This window comes from Anolis carolinensis, chromosome 1 (assembly GCF_035594765.1).
Source record: "Anolis carolinensis isolate JA03-04 chromosome 1, rAnoCar3.1.pri, whole genome shotgun sequence".
NCBI lineage: Eukaryota > Metazoa > Chordata > Lepidosauria > Squamata > Dactyloidae > Anolis > Anolis carolinensis.
In genome coordinates this window covers 241,699,103-241,711,609 of record NC_085841.1, presented here as the reverse complement: position 1 = coordinate 241,711,609, position 12,507 = coordinate 241,699,103, and the positions used below count along the sequence as shown (strand labels likewise).

The following is a 12,507-nucleotide window of genomic DNA, read 5'->3' as shown; positions in this document are numbered from 1 at the left end:
ACTAGGAGAAATAGGACCCCGGTTGGCGGCTCTTGAGTGGGGTTTTTGACCGGGTTGGCGAGCCTCTCTACGCCCGGTCGCTGGCTTCCCCCGCCGGCTGTGCGCCAGCCGCCTCAGACGTCTTCGTCTCCGTGGAGGACGCCGCCGCCAGACGAGCGGCGGGCTTCCCTTTGGCTGAACACTCTCTGGCAAAGTGGCCCCCGTTTCCGCAGTACCAACAGAGATTTAGGCGTTGGCGGCGGGCCTTCTCGGCGGCATCTAATCTGGGACGCACATTGCCCAACTGCATCGGCACCTCCTCGCTTCCTCTGGGGTATGGGGCTGGTGGCGGGGGTCTCCACACTGGACGCGGCTGGACGCCGGTGGGAGCAGGAGGTTTCGCTCCGGTCCTACCGCTCTGGCCTCGGATCCATTGCCTTCTGTTGGCAAGCATGACTTCAGCTCATAAACATTGATCAATGAGTGCTTCAAGAGAGTGTGGAGGATCCACCTTGGAGATTTCCTCCAGCATCTCGATGTTGAGACCCTCCCGAAATTGTCCTCTGAGGGCTACATCGTTCCATCCGGTGTTATGGGCCAGCACTCGGAACTCGGCTATGTACTGGGACAAGGGTCTGTCCCCTTGGGAGAGGCGCCGGAGTTTGTGGCCGGCTGCCTCCAAATTGTCCTCGATCCCCCAGGTCGCCTTAAGGTGGTCCAAGAAGTGTTGCGCTGATCTTAGATGTGGGGAAACTTGGTCGAACAGTGCCGTTGCCCAGTTGGCCGCTGGCCCGTCTAGGAGACTGTAAATCCACGCCACCTTGATGTCTTCTTGGGGAAACTCGGCAGCACGGGCCTCTAGATAAGCCTGGCATTGGCGACGGAAAACATGAACCTTAGAAGCTTCTCCAGAAAACTTGGTTGGCAACGCCATGGCCGGGAGACGGATTCCGCGCTCCTTCAAACCCCTTATTTCACCATCCTGCGCGTTGAGCTTATCACGGATACGGTCCACTTCGTCCTTGTCGATGGTGTAGCTGAGTGGCTGGGCCCCCGGTCCGGCTCCGGTAGACATTCTGGCCTAGGTTAATTGGTGCTTAGGGTGGCGGAGTCAAACTGTCACGACCCAGGCTGCAGAGCACCAATAACCATACACAGAGGCCAGAATCTATCTAATATCTTTATTAAGGGAATATATAAAGTTAATAAAAGCAAGTGTAGGAAATAGTTCAGAAGTAGACCTTTCAGGGAAGGTCAAAATTAGTCCAAAGAAACAATGTCCAATATGAAATATTAAGGTCCAAAGTTGTAATCCAATAACCGAAACACTCACTTTGCCAAGCAAAGTGAGGGGAGATGACAAGGTCCTTTAGTCCATGAAACTTGAGCAAGGCTAGGAAGTAACTTGATTCTTGGAACACAAGGCTTGAAACAAGGCAACAAGAAACGAGGAGCAAGAACAAGATCCGTGGTAATTACTTGGCAAGGTCCGGGAAGCAAGGCAAGATCCGGGGAGTAAACAAGGCTGGGAGCGGAGGCTTGGAAACAGGAACGAGGCTTGGAAACAGGAACGAGGCTTGGAAGCGGGAGTAGCGCTGTCCACACACACTACTCCAGTAGCTGACGAATTGACTCCGCAAGATTCCTAAAGGGCAAGGAACCTAAATAGGTTCTCGTTTTCCCACCAAAGAACACTTCTCTGGGGAATCAGAACCGAAAGTCAATCTCTGTGCCCAGATGTATGACTCCCTAAAATTTCTCATGGAAGCAGGCTTAATCATCTGAATGCTTTGCTGCGATTCTCAGGCTTCTGCGATTAGCCTGCTGAACTCCTTTTTGTTGCTGATAATAATTACGGCGAGAAAATGGGGGAGATTTTGACTCAGGGCTTGTTTGGCAGATTTCTGGAAGACAAACCTCCTGCAGGTGCAAGGGCTCCAATTCTGGCTGGGAAAGTTCCCTTTCTGGCTGAAATGGTGGAAAACCCAAGTTTTCCTCTTCATCCGTCACAACAGCACTAGGAACGGGACTACATGGCCCATGAGTCATCACAATAGAGAAAAGGCTGTTCAACACCTCATTTGCCGCAGTCTTCTCCCAAAAGGAGATCAGTGTTCAACCTGAGTAATACGGAGTGGATGAGGAAATAGGGGAAATGCAACCCAAAATAAGTAAAGAAATAGTCCAGGAATACCTGGCTACTCTAAACAAATTCAATTTCCAGGGCAAGATGAATTACATCCAAGAGTATTGAAGGAACTAGCAGAAGACATTTCAGAACCGCTGGCAATAATCTTTGAGAATTCTTGGAGAACAGGAGAAGTCCCAGCAGACTGGAGGCGGGCAAATGTTGTCCCTATCTTCAAGAAGGGAAAAAAGAGGACCTAAACAATTACTGTCCAGTCAGCCTGATATCAAAACCAGGGAAAGTTCTGGAGGAGATCATCAAGAAGGCAGTCTGCAATCACTTAGAAAGGAATGCTGTGATTACTACAAGTCAACATGGATTTCTCAAAAACAAGTCATGCCAGACTAATTTTATTTCTTTTCTCGATAGAGTTACAAGCTTGGTAGATGCAGAGGATGTTATGGATGCAGCATATCTTGATTTCTGTAAGGCTTTTGACAGAGTCCCTCATGACCTTCTTGCAAGCAAACTAGTCAGATGAGGGCTAGACAATGCTACCATTAGATGGATCTGTAGTTGGTTAAGTGACCGAACCCAAAGGGTTCTCACCAATGGCTCCATTTCATCCTGGAAAGAAGTGACTAGTGGAGTGCCACAAGGTTCAGTCCTGGGCCCAGTACTGTTCAACATCTTTATTCATGACTTGAATGAAGGTTTAGAGAGCATGCTTATGAAGTTTGTAGATGACACCAAATTAGGAAGAATAACTGTTACTCCAGAGGACAGGATCAGAATTCAGAAGGACCTTAACAGATTAGAGAGCTGGGCCAAAACTAACAAAATGAATTTCAACAAGGACAAATGTAAGACACTACACTTAGGCAGAGAAAGTGAAATGCAAAGATACAGAATGGGTGATGCCTGATTCGACAACAGTCCATGTGAAAAAGATCTTGGTGTCTTTGTGGACAATGCGGCGGCCCACGCCTCGCATCACCCTCCTTGCCTGGAGAGTGATCATAATGGGGGAAGCATGGAGTTTGTGTGGTGCACGTGGCTTTCCCTCGTAGATTGGGCAGGATGGGAAGCCTCTCATGTTGCAAGGGCAGCAACGGCATGCCAGTTCCGCCCCTCTGCACCCATGGAGCCGATACGACATCATTTGATGGGAGCCAGCTGGATCCGTGGGTGACTGGAGCTAGATTGGTGTTTGCCGCCGAATCTAGCTCCGTGTTATGCCTTTTCTGTGTCCCTCTTAGTATTTTTCAGTCTTCTTGATACAGTGAGCCAACCATTTCCCTGTTGTTCCTTTTATAACTACAAACAAACCGTTTTATTAACCTGCCTAGCAAGCCTGAACCTGTTCAATGCTTTGGCTTTTCTATTATTATCCCAACATGCTGTAGATATTTGTTTAAATTCCTCCTTGGTAATTTCCTCCTTTTTTTCCATTTCTTGTAAATGTCCCTTTAAAATCTTAGTTCGGTTGAAAGCTCTTTAGGAGTCCATCTTAGTTTCTTTAGACACCTTCCATTTTCCATCTCATTTAACTATTTAAAAGTCTGCCTCTAATATCTTACTTGAAAGAAACTCTCATTCACCATGAACTTTCTTCTCTTTTAGTATTCCTGACCACAAGATCACCCCCAGTATTTCCCTAATTTTATTGAAATCAGCTTTCATAAAGTCTAGAATGAACACGCACACACACACACACACACATACTTAGCCTTTCCTTTCTGCTGTATAACAAATTCCAGAAGAACATTGTACCTTTCATGTTAACAATCATGCCCCTTCCACCCCATTAACCATGTCATCCCTGTTGGTTAAGATCACATTTAAAATAGCTGGTATCCTTGTTGCTTTTTTCACCTTTTGTTCAATTAAATTGTCTGCAAGGTATCTGAGGAATTAACTGAATTTTGTAGTCTTGGCAGAGTTAAACTTCTCTGAAATACCAAGATAATTCAATTTTTCCATTACTACTACATCTCTCATTTCTGACTATTTGGTCATCTGTTCCAGGAAGACATCATCCAAGTCCTCAGGCTGGCTTAAGAGTCTGTAGTATATTCCTACAGTGGCTTTCCCATTGTTTGACTTCACTTTAATTTTTACCCAGATGCTCTCAACCTGGCTTCTGGGATTGGAGTCTTGGATCTGTTCACAGATGTAGACATTTTCTATTTGGTCCATTTCTCTGAAATAGGTTATACCCTCTGTTACAACATTCCAGTTATGACTCATCTCACCAGACTTAAACGATTCCCATTATAGCACATTTGCTTTGCTATGTTGAGAGTTAAAACGTATCTTATTTATTTCCCATATTATGTGAACATTGCCCCCTAGGTATTTATTTAAGGATTTTTCTCTCTCCCACTGTTGGGTTCCTGTACTGTTTGCCTGGTTCTCCCTTTAATATTCAAGCTCCAGCATTTGAGCAAAGTGATTCTTTAGATTGTACAACATTTAGCATATTTGGAGCAAAAAATGCTAGACATCCATTTGCTGTTTTTTTTGTTTTTTTTTTTGTTTTTGTTTTTGTTTTGCTAATAACATGATGTAAATGGCTGTTTCCAAAAATTAAAGAAGGAAGCATGGCTGCAGCTGAATATTAAGAAAACAAAACTAATACTCATAGAGTGGGTCATTGTTTAGATCAGAGGTTCCCAACCTTTTTTTGACCAGGGACCACTTTGACCAGGGATCACTCTCCAACATTAATACCAAAAGGGTTACGAATCATTTTTGGTCAACTTTAGATTTGGTTTGATTATTCAGAAAATTGCATTGGATAGACCACTTCAGCTCTAGTGTCTGATACAGAGCATATACCATCCAGTAGTCGCCATCTGCTCGTCCACAGAAAACCATATTTTATAATCTAGAGCTGATGTGGTTTATCCAATGCAATTTTCTGAATCAGCACCCTAAATAACTCCAGAAACAGGCCTAAAAATGAAGACACCATGATTTTTTTTTTGATAGGGCTGTCACGGACCATATTTTAGTTCTTGCAGACCATTGGTGGTCAACAGACTACAGGTTGGGAACCACTGGTTAGAGAAAGTGGTAAAGCTATACATTTTAAAGATTTTCTGTACCTTGACTTAGTAAAAAAAAAACCATGAAGATTATAGTAAAACAACTAAACAACTAAAAGAACAGTCATAAAGGAATGAGGTGAGATCCTCAAGTGTAATATTATATTATTGAATACAACAATCAGATCATTAATGCCATCGAATTCCTGGCTTCGGTGTATGACTTTGAAAATAGGATAGTAAAGAAGAGGTTTTCTTGCAAGATTTATTCAGAGGAAATTTGCCATTAATTTTGTCTTCAGCTGAAACAGTGTGAGTTGCTCAAAGTCACTCAGTTGGTTTCCATGGCTGAGCAGGGATTTGAAGCCTAGTGTCCTAATCCAACATGCAAACCACTATCCCTCCCAATTTGGTGTCATGTGTACAATTGATAAGCGTGCCCTCTACACCTTCATCCAAGAAACAGTAAGGCAGTCTGATTTCTTGACGATATTTTCAAATTGTGGGAATGGCAGTACGAGAGGAAGATTCTGAGACATAGGATGGATGCTAGATCTGCCTGTCTGTCTTCTGGCATTTTCATGTGTTGCTTGTTGTGTATGATTGTGTGTGTGAATACACACACAAATAAGAATGAGTGATATTTTTGTTACTAATGGCTTTTCCCATTTTCAGTGTCAGATCCCCCCGGAAGGGACCAATCATAATGGTGGAACTTAATGCCAAAGTCACCAAGACTCTAAACAAAACAACGCCTGGTCTCCAGATATGGAGAATTGAGGTGAGTAGAAGAATCAGCATGAGGACAGACACACACCATATAAAATTTAGTGAAGATCTATGTGTTTCCCCTCTTTCCCTGAATTTAGCATTCTCCTGCCTTTTGTAGACCCAGTCTGGAAGCTCAGAATCTCATATGTAATGTACTATTCCAGATGCCAAACTATAGAATGACATTAATTGTGTAAATGTAATTAATGAATACATTTTAAAAATGCAACAGGAAATACCTTCTCAAGAAGATATTAAACCTCACTAGGATGGAAAGAAACATTTATTTCTCTTTCTGTTGTGATCAGAAATACTGTAAATTCTTCTACTTGCCTCGATAATTCTATTGTCTGACTTGGTTGGGTAAAGGAGTCAATAGCTATAAAGAGCAAAGCGAGTCTACAGCATGGAGCCAAAATGGGATTTCCTCTCAGTGCAAACAAAGCTTTCAGAAGAAGGATTTTCTCCAGCAGAGGAGCAAAGAAGAAAGGTTTAAATCCTTTGTTTCCTTGGCTTTTAGTCATTATCAGCTCCCTGGAGATGCTATTTCCATTTTTAAAACGTGTACATCCAGTGAAAAGAAAAGGGATGGAAATTGTACATTAACTATGATTTACTATAAATTATTACCCTATTTGTGGTTTGCAAGACTATTGACGGAAAGCATACATGTGCCTTTTGGTTTCCCGTCTTTGAGATGATCCAGTAATCACCACATTAGTTTGCCTTCTTTTTCACATGATATCCAAGCTAACACAAACAGTGAAACATGGGAATATTTTTAAAAGGTGTGCAAAAACGTTTTATGTGTTGTCGAAGGCTTTCATGGCCGGGATAGCAGTGTTTTAGTCAGTGAGGGAAATGTGTAAGAAGTGTACAGTAGGAAAGCGTACACCCCAAATTAACATGACTTTCAATGTAAGAGGTGGAGAAAACATCACAAATTTTGATGGGCCAAGGACCTTAGATTCACCATACATCGTGGTGAATCTGTGGGGTCATGGTGGGGAGCATGGAGATCTCGTCACCCCACGCCCTGCATTGCCCGACTTACCACCAGCCCCATCTCATGGGGAAAGCATCTGCCACCCGGCTTACCCCCATTGTAGCAAAGCTGCTGAAACTATTGGGAAAAACAGGGTTTAGCACCTTGGATAGCCCTCCAAAGGCCAGAGCAGATACCCTGCCTCACTTGCATGAGAGCCACCAGCCACCAGGGTGGAATCCTAGTATAGTCTAATGGCCTTATCAGATGGGGCAATTTGCTTGTCATACGCTGCTTGCTCTGCCCTTTCGCCATGGAGTCAGGCCAGAAGTAGATGTTTTTCGCCATGGGCTCCATGACGATAGGGGAGAACAAGCAGCATACATTGGGCAAATTGCTGGTGGCTCTCATGCCAATGAGGCAGGGTATCTGCTCTGGCCTCTGGAGGGCTATCCAAGGTGCTGAACCCTGTTTTCCCCAATAGCTTCAACAGCTTTAATATAAATGAGGCTACTGCCTCCCATAACAATTCTGTCCTGAAATTAATTTTCCTTCAAATCCCAAATTCCTCACACATCCCCAGGGTGTTTATTGTTCACATCCCTTTTGTACCTTTGCCTGCTCTTTTTCTTCACGTGCCTAACCAATATTTGTAAGTGCTCAACTAAATTAAATTTCAGTTACTGCAGTTACTAGGAATTTGGGGGCTAAAGGGACATTTGAGAAGGGATGCTCACATTTTATTGCTTTCCCTAGTACTTCTTTACTGAAACCTTAAAGAGGCTTGCCTAATCAGAGATTACAATAAATGCAGTCCTCCATATCCATGGATTCTGCATCCACAGAAACAAATTTTGTTTGGGGGGAGCAGAATTATTATTGGATGGAGCAATGCTCTGATTTTGATCACTTTGGTTCCCAATTCTTTTTGTATGGGAGGGGAGGAAAGCAGAGTGTAATTAAATAACATCATCATCATCATCATCATCATCATCATCATCATCATCATCATCATCTGTAGTTACAACACTGACATAGTTATTTTAAAGCCTCAACTAAACCCAAGAGAAAATCACTATCCCTCTAACATGTAAGCCATTAATCACTAGTGAGATTCTAGGAGACACAACAGAAGCAAAACTGACAAGATATTCACATCCATAGCAAAGGCACATTGAAGTCATTTGCCTTGGTCTTCAAGAGAAACACAGGAAGAACATGCCCTGCAATGCAAGTTCTTCTGAGTGAGGCATCATTTGCCCGAAGCCAAATAATTTTTCTTTCTTTTTCTTTCCAGAGCATGGAGATGGTCCCTGTGCCACCCAAAACATATGGAAACTTCTATGAAGGGGATGCCTACGTCATTCTCTCGGTAAAACTAATTATCACTAATGCAGGCCTTCTTTTGTTAAGCATACTTGGGCAGGACAGCCAGAAACTAAAGAAAGAAGCAGGATAGGCATGTCGTCTTGTCCAATTTAATTTATGGGAAGCGAGTTATGCTTTGCATCATTGTTGAAGATTACATGGACATTTACATTTCTCTAGTGGATGATGCATGATTGCAATTATGTAACATCAATATAGTGGGTACAAAGTTATTCAGATTACACCTTGTATTATTAATAGACTTCTGAAAAGGTTCCTTTTTAAAACTTTAATGTCATTATTTGCTGTTAATATGACTTTCATTGTGGAATTTAATTAATGAGAAACCTTCATGGGCACCACTCATACACAGCCCTTGCAAACTTGGGGCCATGCCTTTCTTTATTGTAGGCATGGGCAAATTTGGGCCATCCAGGTGTTTTGGGCTTCAACTCACACGATTCCTAACAGCCTCATGCCGCTTCCTTTTCCTTCTCAGCAGGGCTGGCCCCACCATGGAGGCCACGTGAGGCAGCCGCCTCGGGCGCAGGTCCTCGGGGGGCGCCGTCAAGCTTCCCCCACCCCAGCGGGGACCATGGGCTCGCTCGCCGGTGAACAGGAACAGGAAGGCCTGTTCGGCGACGAGCGAGCTCCACATGGCCGCTGCCGGCTGGGCAAGGCCAGCCAGGCCAGGGTGCACTGGTCAGGAGGCGGGGCACCGTCAGGGCGGTGCCCCGCCTCCCGCCCAGCGTGCCCTGGCCCCGCCTCCCACGCTGCGTGGCAGGCAGGGCCAGGGCATGCTGGGCGGGAGGCGGGGCACCGCCCTGACGGTGCCCCGCCTCCCGCCCAGTGCGCCCTGGCCTGGCTGGCCTTGTGGCCTGGCTGGCCTTGCCCGGCCGGCAGCCGGCCGAGCAAGGCCAGCCAGGCCCAGGCACACTGGGCGGGAGGCGGGGCACCGTCATGGTGGTGCCCCGCCTCCTGCCCAGCGTACTATGGCCCCGCCTCTCACGCTGTGTGAAAAGCGGGGTCAGGGCGAGCAGCGTGGGAGGCAGGGCCAGGGCGCGGGAGGCGGGGCCCGCCGGTGCCGCAGGAGGCGTGGCCATGTGCCTCCCGCGGCACATGGCCACGCCTCCCACGGCGCCGGTGGGGGGGGCGCTTTTCCCCACCCCCGCTTAATATTTAAAATTATCTCCAGCCGGCCCTGCTTCTCAGCCACACGGGGGTGTGAGGCTGTTCAAGTCCAAAACACCTAGGCAGCCCAAGTTTGCCCATGCCTGCTTTATTGCATCAATCTGTTTGCATTTCAGTCTCCCCTTTTTCCTACCGCTTTCCATTTTATCAAGTATCACTATGGTTTCCAGTGAGTCATGTCTCTCATATTGTGTCCAAAGTATGATAGCCTCTACCTCTTCCAGAACCCCCTATCTAATATGGCCAGTGGCAATGTTGGCTGGCAGATTTTGGAAGTTGTATCCAAAAAATAACCTTTCAAGAACTCTGATTATAACTCTAGCAATAACTCTAGTTATTGCTATTGTTACATTAATATCTCATACCAGGGAATTAGAGCTGCTTACATATAGTTTACAGAGGCAGACCTGCTTAGGCTCAGCCTTTGTACCATGTTAATGGTACAATGGATCATTCTCCAGGCTAGAAATTGTATGTCTTTTCAAATGCTATTGAAGTGCAACTCCCAGAAATCCTAACTATATTAGGAATGACTTATTGAATTATGTCAACACTTACCAAAATTCCATTAATAGGTTTACTCTAATTGTGAGTAACAATTGGATTTAAACAAAGATGACCAAATGTTCATTGGTATGTAAGTTAATATTTGTTGTTGGATAGTACAAAAAGTTTGCCTCAGCCTTGAACTCATCAAGTAGCTGTGATTATCACTCGCTTTTTAGGTTCAGTTCCCCATCTCTAATGTAGAGACAATGACTTATCTTATTGTACTAATATAGCTTAGAAAGTTATTCTAGGGATAATAAGAAGTAAATAAGTTAGATCCAGACTTAGACAGAGTATACTTACTAAAATCAGTAGGATTTCAATGGGTCTACTCTGTCTAAGTCTGGATTTACTAAATTAAGTCCCATTGATTCTTGTGAGTCTGCTCTCAACGCAACTAAGCATGGTCAGAGTACCAGATCTAGAGTTCTTAGAAGCAATTTGAGTGTTCTTGAATGAAACAAACCTCCTTTGTTGTGTCTTTAAACATGTTGTTATGCTTTAAATGTGTTTTAGTATTACTTCCTTTAACCCCATCCTGGTTCTTTTCATGATGTTTAATCATTTTTTGCATTTCTGCTTCTTGAAAGCTGCCTTGAAGGCCAAAGTTGCCCAAAAGGTAGGGAAGTTAACAATAAATGATATCTCATTCCCAGACATTCTCTAAAATCATTTCCTGGTTGCACTGTGAGCCAGTTTCTCTTTGCATTAAACACATTCCGGATACCTGCATATTGGCATTTTGGATACAAGGTCAAGAAATTAAAGAATGGGTAAACGAGCAGATGAAGAAAATTAGTTGTCAGGTCAAAGCAAATTCTACTGATAGAACTTTATCTCTTGGCCTAAGCAATATGAACAAGCTTAAGCGTTGCAAGCTTATGTGCTGTAGTGGATAGCTTCCCTGTCGGTGGGATTGTGAATCCATTTCATGTTTTAGTCTGAATTTTTAGGAGATATCCAAGAGCTGAATATAGGGTTTAACACCTTCAATAGATTCTTTATAATTCAAATTAAAACTCATTATGGATTCAGGTCTGTGGCCAACCTAAGTTGCAAGCAAGCATGGCAGTGAACATATAACCTTCAGAAAGAATATTGTAGGTTAACTAAAATGGCCAGGCAACCAAAGTAATTCCCATGATAATATTTGACACTGTTTTGCTTAGAAAAAAGGAGCAAGCAAACAAAAAATAATGTGTAAAATTATATAGGTACAGTGAATAGAGAGTTTTTCTCTCTTCATAATACCGGGGTTCATCCACAGAAGCTGCATCATCAGAGATTTAGGAGATATTTTTTAAAAAGTAGTAAATTTTGATATGGGGCAAAATAGTCAAACTGGAATTTTCAGCACAATGTTCTGATGGCCACTGACCAGATGTTGATAAGAGGAGACTGACCATATTACTGTCCGTGGGTTCTGTAGGTGAGTTCAAGTATCAAAGGAAACATACCAATTTCTTAGAAACATAAGGAACATAATTGCTGTTTAAGGGTATGGCAGAGAGAGGGGAATGAGGTTTTTTTTCTTGTCAGGAACGACTTGAGGAACTGCAAGTCGCTTCTGGTGTGAGAGAATTGGCCGTCTGCAAGGATGTTGCCCAGCGGATGGACCAATGTTTGATGTTTTTATCATCCTTGAGGGAGGCTTCTCTCATGTCCCTTCATGGGGACCTGGAGCTGACAGAGGGAGCTCACCTGCTCTCCCCAGATTCTAACCGCTGACCTGTCGATCAGCAGTCCTGCCGGCATTAGGGTTTAACCCATTGCGCCACCAAGGACACAGAGAATGAGGATGTTGCTCCTGAATATAATGTCCTTCCTTCAATCTCCAGATTTATAGCACTTTAGAGAGTGTGACAGGAGAACTATTCACACGTTATGTTTACAATCCCTTGATAACTTTGCTTGCTCTTTTTCTTTGGATGCTCAAACAGTATTTCTGAATGTTCAGTTGAAGTTTTGATTTACTGCAATACTAGAAATGAGGAGGCTAAAGGAACATTTTATGGGGAGGGATAGGATTTTAATTAACATTTGCAATGGCCTTACCCCCCCCCCCCCCGCAGTAACTAACTATATTCATGGTTTTGTTGCTTGCGGGGCTGCCATATAAACAGGAAATTGGACTAGAGGGGACTCTAGTGTGATCGAGCATGCTTGTTCTTCATATTTCATTCATTTTCTCTCTTTATAATGTGGCAACATATGTTTATCTAAAGTTCTTATTTTCTTTTTTGGAATATGGTACCAATGAGCTACTTTATATATATACTATTTTTAGGGGGCTTAATAGTCTTTTAAACTGTTTATTTATTTATGTTTACACTACTGCGCTGTTTTGTTTTTATTAACTGATATATGATAATTGTCTGTGTTATATCATTTACTGTATTCATTTGTTTTGTTGTAAGCCACCCCGAGTCCCTTCGGGAAAAGGGGGCTGGATATAAATAAGATGATGATGATGATGATGATGATGA

The 12,507-nt window shown here is 43.6% G+C and overlaps 1 protein-coding gene across 2 annotated transcripts in view; it reads left to right on the top strand.

The window, feature by feature from the left end:
• The window catches only part of vil1 (villin 1), a 65,538-nt gene that overhangs the window by 22,431 nt on the left and 30,600 nt on the right, over window positions 1–12,507 (top strand). For both annotated transcript variants that reach the window (XM_062967317.1, XM_062967316.1), the window contains exons 2-3: window positions 5,833–5,938; window positions 8,211–8,285. In XM_062967317.1, the coding sequence (XP_062823387.1) occupies window positions 5,864–5,938; window positions 8,211–8,285 (150 nt within the window). In that variant the 5' untranslated portion in view covers window positions 5,833–5,863. The remainder of the gene's footprint in view (window positions 1–5,832; window positions 5,939–8,210; window positions 8,286–12,507) is intronic.